Source organism: Pseudochaenichthys georgianus, chromosome 11 (assembly GCF_902827115.2).
Source record: "Pseudochaenichthys georgianus chromosome 11, fPseGeo1.2, whole genome shotgun sequence".
Taxonomy (NCBI): domain Eukaryota; kingdom Metazoa; phylum Chordata; class Actinopteri; order Perciformes; family Channichthyidae; genus Pseudochaenichthys; species Pseudochaenichthys georgianus.
In genome coordinates, this window is record NC_047513.1 from 5,519,512 (window position 1) to 5,539,018 (window position 19,507).

Here is a 19,507-nt window from a genome sequence, read left to right on the forward strand (position 1 = left end):
AGGTACACGAAACATAAACAAATAACCAATTGTAAACGCATTCAGGGAAAACCCTTTTTTATTTTAGTTTAAGACTATTTGACAATTCAAAATTGGCAAAGGGAGAGTTTATCAACCATTGTCTGTCTCACTCACTCACTCACTCACTCACTCACTCACTCACTCACTCACTCACTCACTCACTCACTCACTCACTCACTCACTCACACACACACACACACACACACACACACACACACACACACACACACACACACACACACACTAGTCCATCTCCTGAATGTGTCTCCTGCTCCATCCTCAGCTGGAGCTGAAGAACACTCTGATGGTGTTGTTGTAGATGGTGTTGGACAGCTCCAAAGGGTCCTCCTCCCTCGCTGCTGCCATCACCTCCAGCACTTGTCTGAAAAATACAAATAGTGAAACCTCATCAATTTACAGTTATTGCTTAAGTGATTTAAAAGCGTTGATCTCTGCTCGCTTGCAAACTGGTCCATTTATTTGTATTGGAATTGTCCCTCTTTCTTCACCACAACATTACTCACACGATGTGACAGGGCTCATTCCTGTCCTTCAGACAGTGTCCTGCCTCCCATTTCTTCTTTGTGGGAAATGTAGTGTTGACGTGTTTGGAGCCTGCATGAGTGTTCTTTACGCCGCACCATGGAGCATCTGGGAGCAGGACGGTGTCAACGCATAAATACATGGAATAGTTTGCTTAGCAACCTTACAACAGCAATGTGATACACTACATATCTAGAATGTTAGTTTATTTTCTATAATGCTGCAGTAAAAACACAGCATGGTGGATGTTTAAAACTATATAAATGATGTGATGTTGCAAAACAACAATAATACTGGTTCTATTTCACTTGCGAATGTAACGGTAACATGTGGCTTTATGCTACTGTATTTAGCTTTATTTGAAGATTCAAGAATATGATTCAAATACCTTCTTTGACACAAACCCGCGCTTTATCTCACCTGTTTCTATCATGAGTCTCTCAGTGGGGATAGACTTCATGGCTTCCATATTGGCCTCTGTTTTCAAGGAACTGAAAATAAAATAAACAATAAACAGATTTCAAGTTGCACTATTGTTAATAAATAATAAAATGCTGTTTGATTTGTTTAAAACAGAGGTTTTGCTGTGCAATCCACAAAGCTGAAAAGTGTTGTTATCTTCAGTATTTCATATATTCAATATCAGGACTCTGTATTGTCCGTGTTATTGATGAGAGTTTAAACTTGACATGAACAAACGTTTAACAAAAAACTCTCAAAAATGCATATTGTAGGAGTTATGCTTCCACATTAAAACATCTCCCTTCACTAAAGATTGAATGACATATTTCTCCTCTAGAACATGTAAGCAGCTGCAGATGTCCCAGCTTTAAGGCAATAATCTGCTTTCATTTCATTTCATTTCAAACCTTTATTTATACAGATAAATCCCATTGAGATCATTGATCTCTTTTCCAAGGGAGACCTGTTAAGTAGTTCCACATGAAACATAAAAACATAAACAGAACAACAAAAGGACATCATACAGCATCATTTACATAATTATCCACATAAGCAGGTACCAATAGCTTCTGATTGAGTAGCATCCAACCGAGCTTTAAAAACATGTAGTGGCACCAGATTGTTCAGTTTCCATTTAATTTGCAGACTGTTCCAAGACAGAGGATCTGCGCATCTAAAAGCTGTCTTGCCTAAGACAGTCCTAGCAGTTGGCACATTTAATAAAACCACAGCATTCGATCTCAGGCAGGAGCCACTTACAATTCTCCGTGAGATCAGGGAGCAGATATAAGATGGAAGTTTCCCTAACATGGCTTTGTATATAAAAATGTACCAGTGACTGAGCCTCCGTACAGTTAGTGAAAGCAAACCAGCCCTTGCATACAGGGTACAGTGATGGGTTAATGCTTTACAGTTTGTCACACATCTCAGAGCGCTGTGATACGCAGCATCCAACTTGACCAGGCAATTGGCAGGTGCATTCATATAGACCAGATCCCCATAGTCCAGCACAGGTCAAAGGTCACAGAGCCTTTTCCTGGCCTCAAGCGAGAAGCAGGACGTGTTCCTGTAGAAGAAACCTAGCCTAACCCTCAGCTTTTTAAGCAGGTTATTGACATGAAGTTTAAAAGTGAGACAATCATCAAGCCAGATACCAAGGTATTTGTAACAGGCAACAACTTCAAGTTGTGTTCCTTGCGTAGTTACAATATCTAAAACAGGCTCTGGTGTCTTTTTAGCTTTAGAAAAGAGCATTACCTTGGTTTTATCCACATTTAAAAGAAGCTTTAATTCAGAGAGCTGAGTCTGAATAGTGTTAAAAACAGCCTGTAATTTAACACCAGCCTCCTGAATGGAGGGACCTGCACAATACATCACGGTATCGTCCGCATACAAATGTAAAGTAGCTTCATCCACATTATCACCTTTGTAGGCACTCATCAGATATTGGGTGTTAGGCCTGAGTAGCCGAGCCCAGATGAGGTTAGGGTTGTCTGATTCAGCGGAAAACAAACTCCTCTCACCATCCATTTATTCCAATGTAGAGGTCCAGGTCGATGAGGGCGGCAGCGTCCTCTGCTGTCCCGTCAAATGAGTGGACCTGAGAGGAGACATTACAGGCAGCTGGACCATCATATTCCAATTGACAATTTATTCATTTCATTTTGATGACTGCATTTCTATTTATCATGATTATTGCCTTTGTTTTAACATTTTAAAGCAACTGGCTTATGATAATTAGTATCGTTGCGCATTCTAAAATAGTAACACGGTTTTACAGGAGTATACATTTAAAATGTGTGGATTAAATGAATCTCTTCCTGTAAACTCTAACGTTTCTAGTATCCCACAATGCAATGCACAATGGACACTGAGGAGTGATACAAAGCTAATCAAAACAATTTCAAGACAGCCTCCACCACATCTTGAAGTAAAACGTACATATAAAATGTAATTTTTGATGTTTATAAATCTATTAGTGCAATACTTTCTTGTGTACTTTAGCTAAACAGCTAACTGTAGAGAACAGTGTGGTGTATATACTAGAGCAGTGGTTCTCAAACTGTGGTACGCGTACCACTGGTGGTACGCCAGGTCCCGCTAGTGGTACGCCTAGGAATCAGACATTTTATTTAACCAGATGAAAATATTGAGACAAAATCTCATTGACAATGCTGACCTGGCCAAGAAGGCAGCAACGCTACACGTTCTTGCACATTATAACACAGACATATAAAATACAGAGAACACAACTACGTAAACAAAAAGACGAAAAACAGTCACTACATTGTGCACATTTGGGACAGTAAGAAAGATACACTACTTATTACTACAAGAGCAGCTGGTGGTAAGGACTTCAGACAACTTCAATTTAAAACAGGCTATAGGGACAAGTGCCCTCAGTTTGAGGCGTGATTGAATAACATTAATTAAAAAATAAATCATACCATCAAAATACTACAACGAATGAAAATAAGATTGAGATAATTGAAACTGTGGTTTGAATAAATTCTTATAGGCTATTGTTGTTTTTAGATTTAGAAACAAACATTTTTTTTCTTTTTCTAGCGTTGCTATTGACGACCATACTACCCGCGAACGATTAGCGAACGTTGCAAGCAAGCTAAAGAAAGAAGAAAGCTGAATGATGTTGTGAGAGAGGTACAGAGGAGAATATTACCAGCGAAAGTGAACAAGTGAATGAGGAGGACAGTCATCAACGAAGAAGTGACTCAGGAAGAAGGCATTTGCGCAAAGAATGGAGAGAAGGCTGTGACCGAGGTCAAAAGATGAAAATGCACACACTTGTCCTTAATTGTTATCTTTTTTATTTTATTTTTTTACTTGCCACCACAGAAATGGCAATAGCAAACATCAGCAGACTGAAGATTAGCTATTAGCCCTTAGTATAGGCTCATCTGCTCCTGGAGGCTTTCATTTCATTCACAAGAGGCGATTCAAACATTTCGATGAGCAGGCGTTTCTACGTGATGTTTTTAATAGTGATTTACACATTGTTTCACTTATGACCGATGTTGAGTTAGCATGGAATTATTTTAAATCCACCTTCTTGGCTATATGTGACAAGCATGCTCCTTTTAGGACATCTAGGATAAGCGGTAAAGACAACCCCTGGTTTAATGATTCTATATCCTCTCTCATTCGACAGAGAGACACTGCCTGGGCTAAAGCAAAGAAATCGAATATTCCATTAGATTGGAATCTGTATAGGACATTAAGAAACAAATGCACTAAGCTGATTAAAGACTCTAAATGTGCCTACTATCTTAATGCAATACATGACAATTTGAATAACCCTGCAAAGTTTTGGAAACTTGTTAAATCCTCCTCAGGTTCTATCACTCCAAACAGCCGTCCTGATCTCTTAAGGGTAAATCAGAGTGAAATCAAGGGCAACATGGATATTGCAGACAGCTTTAATAATCATTTTATTTCTGCTGGCTCAATCTTTGATTCTAGCAACTCAGGGATGATCGCTGCAGAAGGAGAGCCAGGTCCTCCGCCACTTGACCCTGATCAACTGTTCACCTTTGCCCCCATCTTGACCTCTCAGGTTCACAAAGCTTTAATGAGCCTAGATGTAAAGAAATCTTCAGGCCCAGACAAGATAGAGCCGTTCTTCTTCAAAGTTGCTGCAGGTCTGATTGCAGAACCCATAACCTCTATTCTGAATCTCAGTCTTTATGCTGGTGAATGACCTAGCTCATGGAAGTCGGCCATGGTTCTCCCCTTGTTAAAGGGCGGAGACCCCTCTGACCTAAATAATTATCGCCCTATTTCCAGACTGTCTGTAATGGCCAAAGTCTTTGAATCTCTTGTAAACGAACAACTGAAAAAGTTTCTAACTGACCATAATATTCTTAGCGAGTCTCAGTCAGGCTTCAGATCAGGCCATAGTACTACTCAGAGGCTATGCTAGTCTCAAATGACATCATTGAAGCACTAGACAAGAAAAAACACTGTGCAGCATTGTTTGTTGATCTGTCTAAAGCTTTTGATTCTGTGGATCATGCATTGCTGCTGCAGAGGCTTGGCTGCAGAGGTCTTGGCAAAATGGCTTTGAGCTGGTTTAAAAACTATCTATCTGAAAGAACTCAGTGTGTCTCAGTAGAAGATTATACCTCAGCTGCTCTTACTATAAACAAAGGTGTTCCACAAGGCTCTATTTTGGCCCCTGTCTTATTCTCCATCTTTATAAATGAACTAGGAAATGGGATAAACCCAGCACGGTTTCATTTATACGCCGATGATACAGTTGTTTATACAGTGGCTTCCTCTTTAACTCAGGCTATAGAGCTTCTACAGGATGCTTTTAATACACTGCAACACTCCTTGCTAAGGCTAAGACTGGTCCTTAATGCAAAAAAGACCAAGTACATGACCTTCTCTCACTCTCGAGCTAATACAGCTGTCCCTCCGATTCTTACACTGGAAGGGACATGCCTTGACAAAGTAGCATCCTACAAATATCTGGGCATATGGATTGATGAAAAGATGGCCTTTGATGTTCATATTGGGAACCTACTGAGAAAACTTAGACCTAAACTGGGCTTTTTCTTTCGTTTAAGGAAATGTTTCCCGTCTGAAGCCGGGAAGAGAATTGTGCAGAGTTCCTTTCTGTCTGTATTAGACTATGGCGATGTGATCTATATGCATGCTTCTTCCTCCCTGCTTAAAAAGCTGGACTCTGCGTACCATACTGCTATACGTTTTGTAACGGGTGCAGGCTCTCGCACCCACCACTGCACTTTGTATCAGTCCTTAGGATGGTCCTCTCTGTACCAAAGAAGACAATCACACATGTTGATTTTTATCCTTAAGTCATTGCTAGGTAAGCTGCCCTTATATATCTCCAGACTTCTGTCCTTTTATACTTGCTTTTTTAATACTAGACGAGCAGCCAATGGGATGCTTTTAAATGTTCCTTTGATGCAGTCAGAGCTTGGTAAAGCTGCATTCTCCCACTATGCTCCCTTTTTATGGAATACGCTGCAAGTAAAACTTTGTCTAGACGCACTTCCTACTGTAAATGCTTTTAAAGGTATGCTACGATTAGCCCTTCATGAAACATGTAACTGTTTTACCTGATGCTATTGCTGATGTGATTATGCTTCTTGCCACTGCACAAATGGCCTTCTGTATTTATATTTGAATTGTATGTTTTTTTGTTTAATGCCTTTGTTTTATGTTGAAACTTGTTGTGTGCCGTGTTGGTCAGGACTCCCTGGAAGAAGAGATCTTGTATCTCAATGGGACATTCCTGGATAAATAAAGGATAAATAAAAAATTAAATAAAATAAAAAAAATTATTATTGTGGAACTGAATTCCCAATAGGAGTGAGTGAGTGAGTGAGTGAGTGAGTGAGTGAGTGAGTGAGTGAGTGAGTGAGTGAGTGAGTGAGTGAGTGAGTGAGTGAGTGAGTGAGTGAGTGAGTGAGTGAGTGAGTGAGTGAGTGAGTGTGTGAGAGAGAGAGAGAGACCTTTGTACATGTAGCTGTGGCTGACAATAAATAATGTTATTATGAATACATTTGCCTCCGAGTCCTGCATGAACTGCGCATAGACTGTAACAGTCTAACATTGGTCATATGGTGGTACTTGGAGAGACAACTATTTTCTCAGGTGGTACTAGAGTAATAAACAAGTATAAAACAAATGTCCTGGGTCGCCGGATAGCTCAGCAGTTCGAGCTGGCGGCCCATATGCAGTCACCGCTGCCTAGGCCCGGACTGGCCATCGGGAGGACCGGGAGGTTTCCCGATGGCCTGGCCTGCTAAGTGGCCTGCTAAGTGGCCTGCTGGCCTGAGGAATTCTTTTTTTTATGTATGTATTGTGAACACAACGCTGCGCAAATGTGGGTCTGACTCTGCCTCACAGAGGGTGACTGGCTGTCTCCATGATGTGGCCTGCCGACATGGCCACTTTCATACAGATCATACACTAATGCCCTTGATTGGTCTCTGTGTGTCATTCAAGCTCGGGAGGGTGTGTATGTGTGGCGCGAGCGAGCGAGCGAGAGAGAAAGTGCGAGCACCGGTTACGTGTATTGTTGTTGTTAGCATCTGGTGCTAGCTAGCTGCGCTAACGAATATAATGAGCTGTCAACAAGGTGGAGCAGAGTCCTCTGCAGTCAGACTGAGACTGATAACTACAGCTCAGGTGAGGTAAAGGACTATGAGTGTTTAGATAGTTAACTTAGTCTGAGTTATCTCAGTGGGTCTCAAACGGTTTGGTCACCATTTGTGTAAACACATATTTCCAGTTGAAGGGGGAGTGATTAGTAAAATATGCATGAATAATTAAAAAAAAAATGTTAACTAGGTGAAAAAAGGTAAGATAAACTTTTAAAACTTGTTGAGAGATAAAACTAGTCTTTGCTGCTGCCTCAAAGAGGAGCAGGGGGAGGGGGGTGAGGCTGGTTCAGGAGCCCAGACATACGTCACAGCTATAAATGAACCAAAAACAAATAAATAAACAAGTTTAAATGTTTTTTCATATTGGATATGGTATGTTATTGGTTATGGCCATGTTCTTATGATTTTATGATTATTTAAATGTATACAGTTCTGTTTCATATGGGTGTAGTCTCTTTATTTCCCCCTCAAAATGCACCAGATTGATGCATTTAAGTCCAACATTTAAAAAAAAATCATGCCCCCGGACCCCCCTAGAGAATTTGAAGTCCACCTCCATTTGAAATATGTTCAAATAGGTTCCTAAATAGATTTGCAAAAAATGTTTATATAGTAACCCATGTCCATATGTTTATTCTGGGGTAGTAGATTTAAAGTTTAGGGCTATCACTATGGGCAGCAACGCTGTAAATATTGACAAATAAATCCAGAAAAATGGCACAAAAGAAAACTGGTAGTGGCCTGGCTGGGTGTATAATTCCTGGCCTGACTTATTGTCCCAGTCCGGCCCTGCCGCTGCCTAGTAAGCTGGTTCAAATCCCGAGCAGGCTGAGACTTGCCAGTAACGTCCTCCCCTCTGTCTCCCCATTTCACCCCTGAGATGTCCAATAAAGACCCTCTTGCTATAAAAATAAAGAACAGTGTCCTCACCACTCCTCCAACACATCTGTCCCGATTCTTCTTCATGATTTCTGTCAAAGCAAAGACAAATGGACGGTAAGGTGATTCTGTAAAGAGTCCCTCTCATGCAGCAGACCTCCTGGAGCAGAAACCCACCGATGAACTCCTGGTGGGAGTTTCTGCAGTGCAGGAACATGGGCAGCCTGCTCTCCTCTGCTAGCTCAAACTGCCTCTCAAAGTATCTGTTACACACCAAGAAGAGAGGGCTTTCTTTCAGGGCTGTACTTATTGTTATCATTGTGGATTATGGACAATAACAATGCTTTATTTATTTCCAATTAGTGCTAAAACAGTTGAAATATCAAGGAGTTTATCAACAAAAGATGAATAGACAAATGTTGATGAGTGATTCATAATGTATCAAACTAAAAGGCCAACTCGTGGAGTTCCCAGCTTCCTTGATGTGAGGATTTGCTGCTTTTGATTTGTATATCCAATTGCTTCACCTTTACATGTGTTTTTCTCTGCTGGTCGGACAAAACAATACGTGTTAAGATGTCTCTGTGGTCTGGGAATTTGCAGTGGACATGTTCCTTATACTTTTTTGTCAAACAATTAAGAAACAAATAATGAATTGACAAGATGTTGAGGAAAATAACCATTAAGTGCATTTCTAACATTAAGTTTAACAAGCCTTTCTGTCCATGCTTGGAAGGAATCAGAACATCTGCAATTGTAGGATGCACTGGATATATTTGAAACCTCCAAACATCATTTGAATTAATTTGAAAAGGTTAGTTTCATTTAAAATTGTTAGACGGAGAAATCTTAATTTCCAAGTTTCTGATTAAACTTCTCAGTGACAAAACCCAAAACTATTGATGAGGCATCACAACTGCCAGAAAGTACACTTTAAAGGCCTAAACAGCACATGCAAACACTGAAAGTTAATATGCAAATAAAACAAATAACCTTACTTTAGTTGAGTCTCTTTTGGGCAAAACTCCAACCTGTCAAAATCTGGAAAAACGGAAAAAGACAATCGGCATCAACATATAACTAAACAAAATAAATACTTTCTGATACGACCCACTTATCTTACTCCCACACTTGGGACACTAAGGCATAATATGTCAAGTGTTGCCAAAAGTGGTTTCTTAATCAAAACAATGGAAAGACAGAATCTGGTGGCATTGGGAAGTAACATGGGATCGTCATAGTTTGTCCTTTCCGTCAGCCTCCTCCTTTTAGAAATCCTTCACTATTCATCATTCAGGAAGTGTTTACCAGGAGTTGTTCTCAGTCAAGAAAACCGGTAAAAACACTGAATCAATTAATTTCACGTAAGAAAATATGTGTTACTCGGATGCAGTCTGGCAGAACACAGACGTATTGAAGAGGCTGCTAGCCCCGAGCTCACATCGTTTTTTGCTCATTTTGGTCAAGTTCAAATGTAAAGGTGTGGCTTATAACTGGATAAAAAGTACTTTCATTCCAGCTTCTGGCAGACAGCCACGTCACGACCAGATAGAATGGACTGAGTAACACATGTATCTGGGTTGTGGATATTGGATAAGATATATGTCGTGTTTAGATGCATTCATTTTACATATTATACCTTTAATAATGAATTATTAAATATAAAATATGTATTCCAATAACATGTTGACACTCACAGTAGTATAGCAAAGCAAGGAGCCATAAGTAACTCATTTATTGCGTATAGAAATGTGAATCATGTCATCACCGTGTTGCATCTTATTGTGTTATATTACAAACGCAGCACTGTCAGCAGCTCACACCTAGTCCACACTCTCCGATGGCCACCACCTTCCCTCTGTGTGAGGCCAGCTCCCTCAGCCCTGAGAAGTATTCCGACTCTCCCTTCTGCTCAAACTCAGAGCAGCGGGTGGGATGGCAGCCCACCGTGCAGCAGAACTCATCTGTAATAACAATGAAAAAGGACAAATACAAAGAGATGTAAGAGAAGAGTCCGATTTTGCTCATTCATCATTGTTATCATCACCTCTGGTCTCCGCTAGCTTCAGGGCCTCCTTGCTGTCTTCAAGGTTTCCTCCTGTGATCATAAACTGTAACAAAGCACCAGGTTTTACAGAAGTGATGAGACAAAAATATAATTTTAAAATGGCTTGTCCGTGTACCACAACAATTATTCAAATGTAGTGCAGGCAGTCAAGGTTTGGTGAAAGATTATATGACAATCGATTTCATATTTGTCAAAAATATTTTAGTTTTGACTAAAGAGGTGGACAGAGAAGACGACCAGCATTCTAATCCCTGAAGAAAGGCTGCTTGTGCTGCAACAACAGTTATGTTAAGGTGTTGATGACATGGCTTACCTTTTTGACTCCGGTTGTGACCGCTCTGTCAATGATCTGATTGAAGTCATCTGTCAAAAAAATCACAACATGTCTCAGATGTTCTGCTCTCAACAGCACACAGGTGAAAAGTGAATGAGTTGCTCACCGTCATGTTTCTGCTTCCCTCTGTAGAGTCCTCTGAACATGGGATCTGTCAGGTTCACACCAATATCTGGAGAGGGAAGGTTCTTAATGCCAATGTTGTTGTTATCATTTCTTCATTGTCATTGGTAGTGTACTTAGTGAAATTCCACAATGAGAGACACGGTTAAGCGGTTGAATCTAACAGAGGTCAAATCTAAATGTTCCACATCAACCTTCATGACACTATCTGGATTCAATATTTAAGATTCAAATACCTTATTGTCATAGGCACATTAGCTACAGAATAGTTGTGGGCAATGCAAATCTTAAATCCCAGCCTCCAACATTGAAACATACAATACACTTGAGAATTAAAGGGGAAAGGATGTAAAAGAGTGAAATAAAAAGGTGTAAATGACATGGTGCATTCTTTACTTTAATCCCAACGTAATAATAACTGATAAAGGTAATAGCATTAGTAATGCCGTATAAGCTGTCACCAGGAGTTAAAACAATCCATCAGAAGTTTCCACACACAGCTGCCAACTTTGAGTGCTGTGTTGTCATTTTCAGCAGGGCTAACTCAAACTAGCATCATGCTAACTATCACATGCAGGCTTGTCTTCTTACACCATTCACTTACACACACTGACACTCAGTTATTGACCTTCTCACTGTTGTATTAACATTTGCATTAAACACAAGTGTCTCACCAATGAATTTGTGCTGAGCCATGGTTGTAAGAGCTCTCCTCCTGAAAAGAAGCACACATGCAGCTCTCAGCAGCAATCCCATGCTACATACCGTAATAACTGTAACAGGGGTTACATTTCTGAAATAGTAAGATGTATGTAACATTCTTGATACCAGTGATACAATCTAATTTAATTGATTTGCTTAAGTACTACTGTACATACAAGGTATTCCACTTTTTTCATTTTATGATACATTATCTTTGTATTTCTACAACAGGAAATGTTGCAGTTTGCACTCCATTACATTAGGTGCCAATATTAGTTAATTTACGAAAAAGGGATAGGCTTATAAAATCAAATAAACATGATTTTGAGAGAAGGACTTTAACTCGAAGCGGAGCATTTCCACACTGGTATTAGTTGTATTTATTCCAGAGTAAGAAAGTGTCAAGATAAGAAGAACTGTTGCGCATTTCCCACGAGTTTACGGCGGTTTACGGTCATACAGTCCACAGAAGAAATCCCACAATCCCTCGCGCCGCTTGCTGGGAAGGTGACAGGGGACGGTAAACATGGCCTTTCTTACTCACCACCAAAAGGTGTTGCGGCTTTACAAGAAATCACTAAGACACCTTGAGTCGTGGAGCGACAACAGGTAAGAGGAACTGTCTTCGTTGAAGCTCTGTGGGGAAAAATGCAACAAACAGGACGCCGGGAGTCTGTTTGCTGTGCTGCTAAGCTAACAGCTAAGCTAACTGCTAGTCAGGTCACTCATTCCTGGCCAATATCCTGCAAAATATATTCACCCTTCACCAACTAACCCACTCTGCATCAAAACAAGAATATATCCCTGACATTTGACTGTTTATTAAATATATGTATGTATATGTATATGAAATAGATCAAAGAGCAGTTGTTAATCTGTACTTTGAAAAGGGTCGAGCTAGCAAAGGAAACCTAATAGCAAAATGTAAGCTTGACTCTCAAACACATACAAATAGCTGTAACTACAAATCATAATACACAGGCCTAATATCAATGCAAATATATTATAGGTTAGGAATTTTGACAGTTCTAAATACATGACTCTACTGTATCTTATCATTTTAAAGTAATTAATTAAGCAACCTTATTATAGTAGTAGCACATCTTTTGATAATTACACATGTTCTCTTGTTGATAAATGTTATGTTATTTTATCATACTGCATTATATAAAGTATTAAGGCTTCTCTTTCTTAAACTTATAGTAGTTCATAAATATGCTCTATATGTAGTCAATCTACAACCTTAAATATCTGTAAGAAGTTACACAATATTTAACGCTTAAAACTGACCTTTTTTGTCCGAAAAACTAAATTAGACCCTAAAGTTGAAACCATACCGAACCTTTGAGGATAGTAACTATAATTTAAAGCTTAAAGATATGATTAATATTTAAGTTTTTTGATAAGGATTTCTTGTTATCTATGTGCTCAAATACAAACACATGTTGGGTATTGTTCTGCAATATTGTTGTTGGATTAAAATACTGTTATTGTGGTCGTTAAAATTCCCTTTCAAACTGTACATTGCAGAGGAATCTAAACTAATTTGATATTCTATATGTTCACATGTTGATGTTACAGTGCAAGATAATGCTGGAACCAGTGTAGAGCTTCTCTTGAGAGGAAGAAATAAACATGCATTGTGTTTTCATTTGTGTAAGGGAGAGATGCCTTTTACTGCGATATTCAAATGGCATTGTTGTGTTGTTTTTGTGTTTTAGACACGATTACCGGTTCCATGCCTGCGTTCTACGGGGTCGCTTCAATGACAACATAGCAGAGAAGGACATGGTGAAGGCCACCATGCTGCTGAAGACAGGAGAAGAGGAGTTCTGGACAAAACAGCACCCCTGCCCCTACATCTTCCCCGACTCCCCCGGAGGGACGTCCTACGAGAGATACGAGTGCTACAAGGTGAGGCCTGCGACCAGGACATCTTGTTCAATCATTTCTCTTACATGACTAAGAAAATGTGTGTATAGCTAGAGTCAGGGGCGCCGCCAGGGATTTTGGGCCCCATGAAAAGATATCACATTGGGCCCCACCACCAGGCCCAGGCCACGGCAACCAAGCACAATGCTGTAACCACACCTCAAGAACCCAACCCACTCATTTATGCTTTAAATAACTCTACCTGTACAGGCTTGCATCTATCTTGTAGTCCAATACTAACCGCACAATATTTACTGACACTCAGCGGTGAAAATATAACACTGTGCAGACGTGCAACATTCTGCTGCAGTATAATTCACTATTTGATATAACACTAACATTCCTGACAATAGACCTCAATAGTTATCTTTTATGGAGTACATGCCTTTTTAATAACATTTTTGAATGGAACATTCAAAAACCAAAATAAATATAACTTAAATATACATGACCTCTTAAATTAAAATAAAGTGAACATTAACCCCAATATTATCATTTATAAAATGCTATAACAAAAAAAACAACATAAGCAGCAGATTTTTTTATTAAATATACCAACTACAAAATAAGGGGGTATTAAAGTGTAACGGACAACAACACGGAAAGGCCTGATGGTGGTGCTAAATCAGAGCCTATCACCCGTTCTCAGTCTTTTTCTCATCATGCATCTTCTGTGTAGTGATCCAATATCGTTACCATAGCCTTGCCCTTTAACAGTTATCACGAGCCCTGGCTCAGCCTTACTCACCAAGAGCCCAGCGCCTAGCCTTCTTACAGGCAAAGTCACTGATCAAGTCCTTGAAGTCCAGCTTTCTAGCCAACTGGCTTTCAATGGACAGCATGGCAAGACTGAAAAGCATTATGGGGGACAGGGCTGCGGAGCCTAAAGATGGATCTGTTGGTCCTGGCACCAGGGAGAGGGACAACTGATTTAGTATGAATAGCTGCTAAAAATTTACCTGAATTTATTAAATGTCAGCTAAAAGAGCAGTGAAATGAAAAACCTATGAATTTTCTGTGAAGATATTAACAGTACTTAAAGGTGGGGTAGGTCATTTTCGAGAAACCAGCTTGAGTGCGCTAGAATTTGAAAATACACAACCGGAGAAAATCTGCCACTTCCTCACAGAGCCCCTCCTCCAACACACACGAACGCCCACATGACCAATGAGGGCATGAGATAAGTTTGTGCCCAGATGGAAGGCTGACAGGCAGGTAGGCCATCCAGTTACTTTAGCCGGGCCGGCTCAGATGATTGGTCGTGCTTTTTACAGCGCCACGGCTTCCACAGATGACATTTTTTTGATGGATTTTTTGTCAAAGCACTTCAGATATTCATTGCTATCGGGATGTTAAGAGCATTCCATGGAATATAACAAAGTGTATCTCGAGCCGGTTTCTCAAACTTACCTACCCCACCTTTAATGTCAGCAAAACATTACAATATTATTTACAATGGACTACGCTTAGCTAACAGACTCATGGACCCACTCATGGACCACACCCACCATTTATTTTGAAAAACTGGATGACATACTGTCGCCCTTTAGTCCCTCTCTCTTGTCTTTCTCTCCTTTCTTTTCTTTCTTGAAAGCCTGACTTTGTTAGTCGTTGAGACATCGTACACACGTAAATACAAGCATCCCTCCTCACATGCTCTCACTCTCTGCTAGAAAGGGCCCCGCACAGCGTTTGGAGGCAGGACCAAACCATTACATGTAAATAGAGGGGGGTGTTCGATGCTTTGGATAATTAACTTTTGGAAGAAAATAAGTTAAATGAATCATAAGTTTAGTGTCGTACATCATCAATATGACGTTATAGATGATTAACAATAATCATAAGGTTACTTAAACGTTTTTTCTTAATGTTCTAAAAAATATTGGGGCCCCTGTCAGTCACAGGCCCTTAGAATCATCCTACCTTTTCACCCCCTTACAGCGCCCCTGGCTAGAGTTATTGCCTACGTTGGGTTAGGGTTTATTTATAATAATGTGAGAATGTAAAACAAAAAAATGGTAAGATGTGGGGAAAGTGTCTGTCCAATGTTACCTGTTATGTCTGCTGGAGATGTAAGGGGAGTGCAACTGGATTGTATCTACATCTACCTTAAACAGATCTCCAATTCTTATCCATTCAGATTTTGAAAAGACTTCATCTTTTGAATTCTCAAAAATAATTGTATCAAATATTGGAAATTGAAAGTATAGTGGGAAAAAACAGACAATCCTGATGTGACATGATCAAAGTGTTGATCTCTGCTTTGTCCCTGCAGGTCCCTGAGTGGGTTCTGGAACACTGGCACCCCTCAGAGAAGGCTGTGTACCCAGACTACTTCTCCAAGAGAGAGCAGTGGAAGAAACTGAGGCTGGAGAGCTGGGACAAAGAGGTGGGCTGCTCACACACAGTTAACCCTCCCCAGGCACATTTCAGCTTACCTTCAGACAAGAAGTGTTTCCAAAATGTGACTCCCAAAATGACCATTTGTTCATTTGGCACAGACGAATGAATGGGGGCCATGATTGATAAGCACCACAACTATATCAAACATTAGTTTACAAACTCTCACACAGCTCGTGTAGCATCATCCAAGTCTCTTTTATCCAACGGCTGTTATCCGATTGGTTACGCGTCGAAAGGTCACCGACGATTGAGGTCAACGTTGAAATAATGAAAACGTTTTCACCAGTTTCTAAACTTTTCTTTGCTCCCGTCTGTTCTAGATCACCCAGTTGCAGCTCGAGGTTGAAGCCGGCGGCCCCAAGACTGAAGCCCTCCCCCCCGCCCGCATAGATGGAGATCTCCCCCCTCTGTGGTGGCAGATCGTCACCCGCCCCAGGGAGCAAGGCGCATAAACCCCCTCCACCTCCTGGGTGGAAAGCCATCTCCACCATCAGCACAGACTCCTGGCTGATCACCATCTGAACTCCGTCTGTAAAGAAAGATTTGTAGTCTTCACCTTCAGGTTGCCGAGGAAACAACCTGTCTGAATTTACTCTGATCCTTCAGTAGTCAGTTTAAGGAGCTTTGTGAATTTTTGTCTTGTAGATGCATCAATTAAAACCTGTAACTGTTCCAATAAATATATATATATATAAAATGTAAATTGTGTTTGTTTGTTGTGCACAAAAAGACATATTTACACACAACTCACAAGAAAGTACTCTCTTTGTAAATCTACAATGAGTTCAATGGAGAGCATGAATCTACTTTAATTTGGTCAGAATATCCTTTGCATCTCCAAATATCCACTCCAATTGAATGCACGTTAATAGATTTTCTCATCTTATTCTGGATGGACACAGCTTTTTGGGTATTCTCCAGAAAATGATTGATATACTGGTGCTTTTACTTGTCGTCTAACTATGCTAGGCTTCCTCTGTGGTCATCAACTTTTCTTTCAGACACATTTCAGAAAATAGTTTCCAGCCTCTTCAATATATGGATTGTGGAGACATTACCTTGGACTTTGACAGTTTGGGATTGACATTTGTTACTGTATTCAAGAAGTGGAGAAAGTACTCAGATCCTGATACTTAAATAAAAGTAGAAGTACCAGAGTGTAGGAATACTCTGTTACAAGTATAATTCCTGCAATCAAAACTACTCAAGTAAAAGTACTAATTTTACAGTATGGCCCATATCAGAATTACAAAATATAACATGTATTATAATTATCAATGCTTTAATATCAATGTTGCACTTGGTAAAGGTGGGGGTTATTTAAATTACTTGATATATTGCTTGGTAGCTTAACCTATAATACTTCATAGATTTATATTATGTATTATAAATCAAAACCTGCAAAGTAGCGAGTAACTACATTTTGTGGGGGGAAAAGTAAAAATTGTACTTAAGTACAGTACTTGAGTAAATGTACTTAGTAACTTTCCACCACTTCTATATTCTGACATTTTACTAATTGCCAACATTGAAAACACTCATAGAACATCTTGCTTGTTTTGCAGATTCATACAATATCTATGTCCTTTTCAAATATTAGGCCACTCGCATTCAAGAAAGTTTTCATAATAGTACTTGCTTTCAACTGCATAACAACACAATTGCAATGCATCTTTTGCCAGTAACCCTAAACGTGACAACAGGGCCGGCCCTTGGCACTGGCGAACTAGGTGGTCACCTAGGGCGCCAGATCTGGAGGGGTGCTGCGCTGGGAGAAAAGAAAAAAAATATTTTAAATTAATTTTTATTTTGCCTAATTTTCTGCCCTTGATGTAATACATTTTCACTAATAATTGAATAAACACCCTTTTCACCCCGGGCCGGCAACATTTTGCATTTGCCCTGTACGATGGGCGCTGTAAGGGATGAAAGTGGGGGATGTTGACTTATCAGGCGCCTGCAGCTCACAGCCAAAGTGAGAGAGAGCAACAGAGAGAGAGATGGCGCGCATCGGTACCGCGGATTGTTGTTGGATTGAGGCTGATAACTACAGCTCAGTGAGGTAAAGGACTCTCAGTGTTTAGATAGTTAACTTTAGTCTAAGTTATCTCAGTGGGTGTCAAACGGTTTGGTCACAATTGATGTAAACAAATATTTCCAAGGCACACCTTTATAATTATTAGGATAAATAACAACAGGTTTGAACTCATTCCAATGTATACTATAGGACAGTACCAAAAAATATCGTTTAAAACTGGAGATATTAAAAAAAATGCATGAATAAATAAATGTTTACTAGTTAAAATAAGATATGAATGAACAACAAAAATAAAATATGTTACATTTATTTATTATTGGCTATGGTAGGTTATAGGTTATGTTCACTACTTATTTGATTAAAATGTAAACCGATCTTTTTCATATGGGTGTTTAGAGTTGTACCCCCTAGATCTAGTCTCTAGTAATTCTGCTCAAAGTGCACCAGATTGAAGCATTTTACTTTAAAATGTTAAAAACTTTCCGGGGGGGCGGGCATACCCCCGGACCCCCCTAGAGCAGGGGTTCCCAACCTTTTTCCCCGAGAGCCCCCCCAAATTACTCCTGTTGGAAGTTGTGCCCCCCCCCCCCCCTCGCAACAGCGGTAATTAAAGTTTAAAAGTCTCAACAACAAAAAAGAGACCGATCTGCAAATAATCCAACTGAAACCGGCATGGACAATGACTATGTTTTAAAAATGCGCTTATCCAGAAAAGCCTGGTTTGGACACTTTACGGGCAGAAGAAACATTTCTATTAAAGAAAAAATTATACATTTCTGTCTTTTTATGCCTTTATTAGCTACGAACTTGAATTTGTATTGAAATTAATTAATCAATTTTTTAAATAGTTTAGCTTCTTAGCCTGAGCTAGCTCTGTTTACTTCCAGTTCGGAGGCAGCAGGTCCCGCCTCGGCTCCGCCTCTTTGCCCTTATTTGGAGCAGGCGGGATTAGACTCTGAACAGTCGAGCCGTTAGTGGCCGACTCTGCCTACTAAGGGCTTCACGGCAACTCTGCAGAATCCTATGGGTGACGTCACGGACACTACGTCCATTTATATATACAGTCTATGGTTACAACACATTTAGTCTATGAGAAAATGAGCCAATTTTTCCTTTGTCCAGTATTTTCACCTTACAACTGTAACATGAAAGTTAATTGTATGCCAAACGTGAGGCTTCAAAACATTAGTCAAAAAAAACAATATATGCGCATATGTCACAGTGACACTAAGGCAAGGCATTTGACTGTATGTTGTGAAGGACTCGGCACATATGTATTCGTATATGAAGATGTGGACCACAACAAACCACTCAACGGGGATATTGCCAAATGCCATTTCAAATAAATAGTAATTGATATAAAAAATTACTTTATGTTTTCAGAAATATAACTCTTGGCCTGCTCAAAGAGAAAAATAAACTGTGTATCTGTTTTAAATTTTTAAATGTGATTAAACTTAATATTAAACATCTATTATTTCTGTTCAGTGTGTAGACAAAAGGACAGAAAGACCGACTGAATTTAGTTGAAGGAGTTGGTGAATAAAGTGCCTCCACTTCCCAAACTGCATCAATAATGTCATCGGTCATCTAGTCTGACTCTTATTCCATAGTGCCATTACCTCTTAGTGTCTTCTCTGAACATACTAGAGTGTGTGTCCATATTGGGCTGAATGGAGCTTCAAGGCCGTGGAAGTCATCTAATGGGTTTATATATTTACCATCCTGCATCCTCGAAGCTGCTCTGTTTGTTCCATTAGAAAAACAGAAAACAACAGAATGTTATGTCTATGTCGTGATTATAAAAGAGGCTTGATATCAAGCCAACAAAACTTCAGTTCTTCTCA

General features: G+C 39.8%; 2 protein-coding genes across 2 annotated transcripts; one reads left to right on the forward strand and one right to left on the reverse strand.

Moving 5' to 3' along the window:
* Positions 1 to 42: 42 nt before the first annotated feature.
* Positions 43 to 11,344, reverse strand: tatdn1 (TatD DNase domain containing 1). Its single transcript, XM_034094588.2, has 12 exons — positions 11,260 to 11,344; positions 10,569 to 10,634; positions 10,442 to 10,491; positions 10,108 to 10,171; positions 9,884 to 10,024; positions 9,059 to 9,101; positions 8,238 to 8,323; positions 8,112 to 8,152; positions 2,550 to 2,626; positions 985 to 1,055; positions 546 to 672; positions 43 to 403 (listed from the first exon to the last, which is right to left on the reverse strand). The coding sequence occupies exons 1-12, from the start codon at positions 11,339 to 11,341 to the stop codon at positions 301 to 303; spliced, it is 951 nt and encodes a 316-aa protein (XP_033950479.1). The 5' UTR covers positions 11,342 to 11,344; the 3' UTR covers positions 43 to 300.
* A 408-nt stretch (positions 11,345 to 11,752) lies between these two features.
* Positions 11,753 to 16,325, forward strand: ndufb9 (NADH:ubiquinone oxidoreductase subunit B9). Its single transcript, XM_034094597.2, has 4 exons — positions 11,753 to 11,896; positions 13,009 to 13,201; positions 15,495 to 15,608; positions 15,943 to 16,325. The coding sequence occupies exons 1-4, from the start codon at positions 11,814 to 11,816 to the stop codon at positions 16,072 to 16,074; spliced, it is 522 nt and encodes a 173-aa protein (XP_033950488.1). The 5' UTR covers positions 11,753 to 11,813; the 3' UTR covers positions 16,075 to 16,325.
* The last annotated feature ends 3,182 nt before the right edge of the window (positions 16,326 to 19,507 follow it).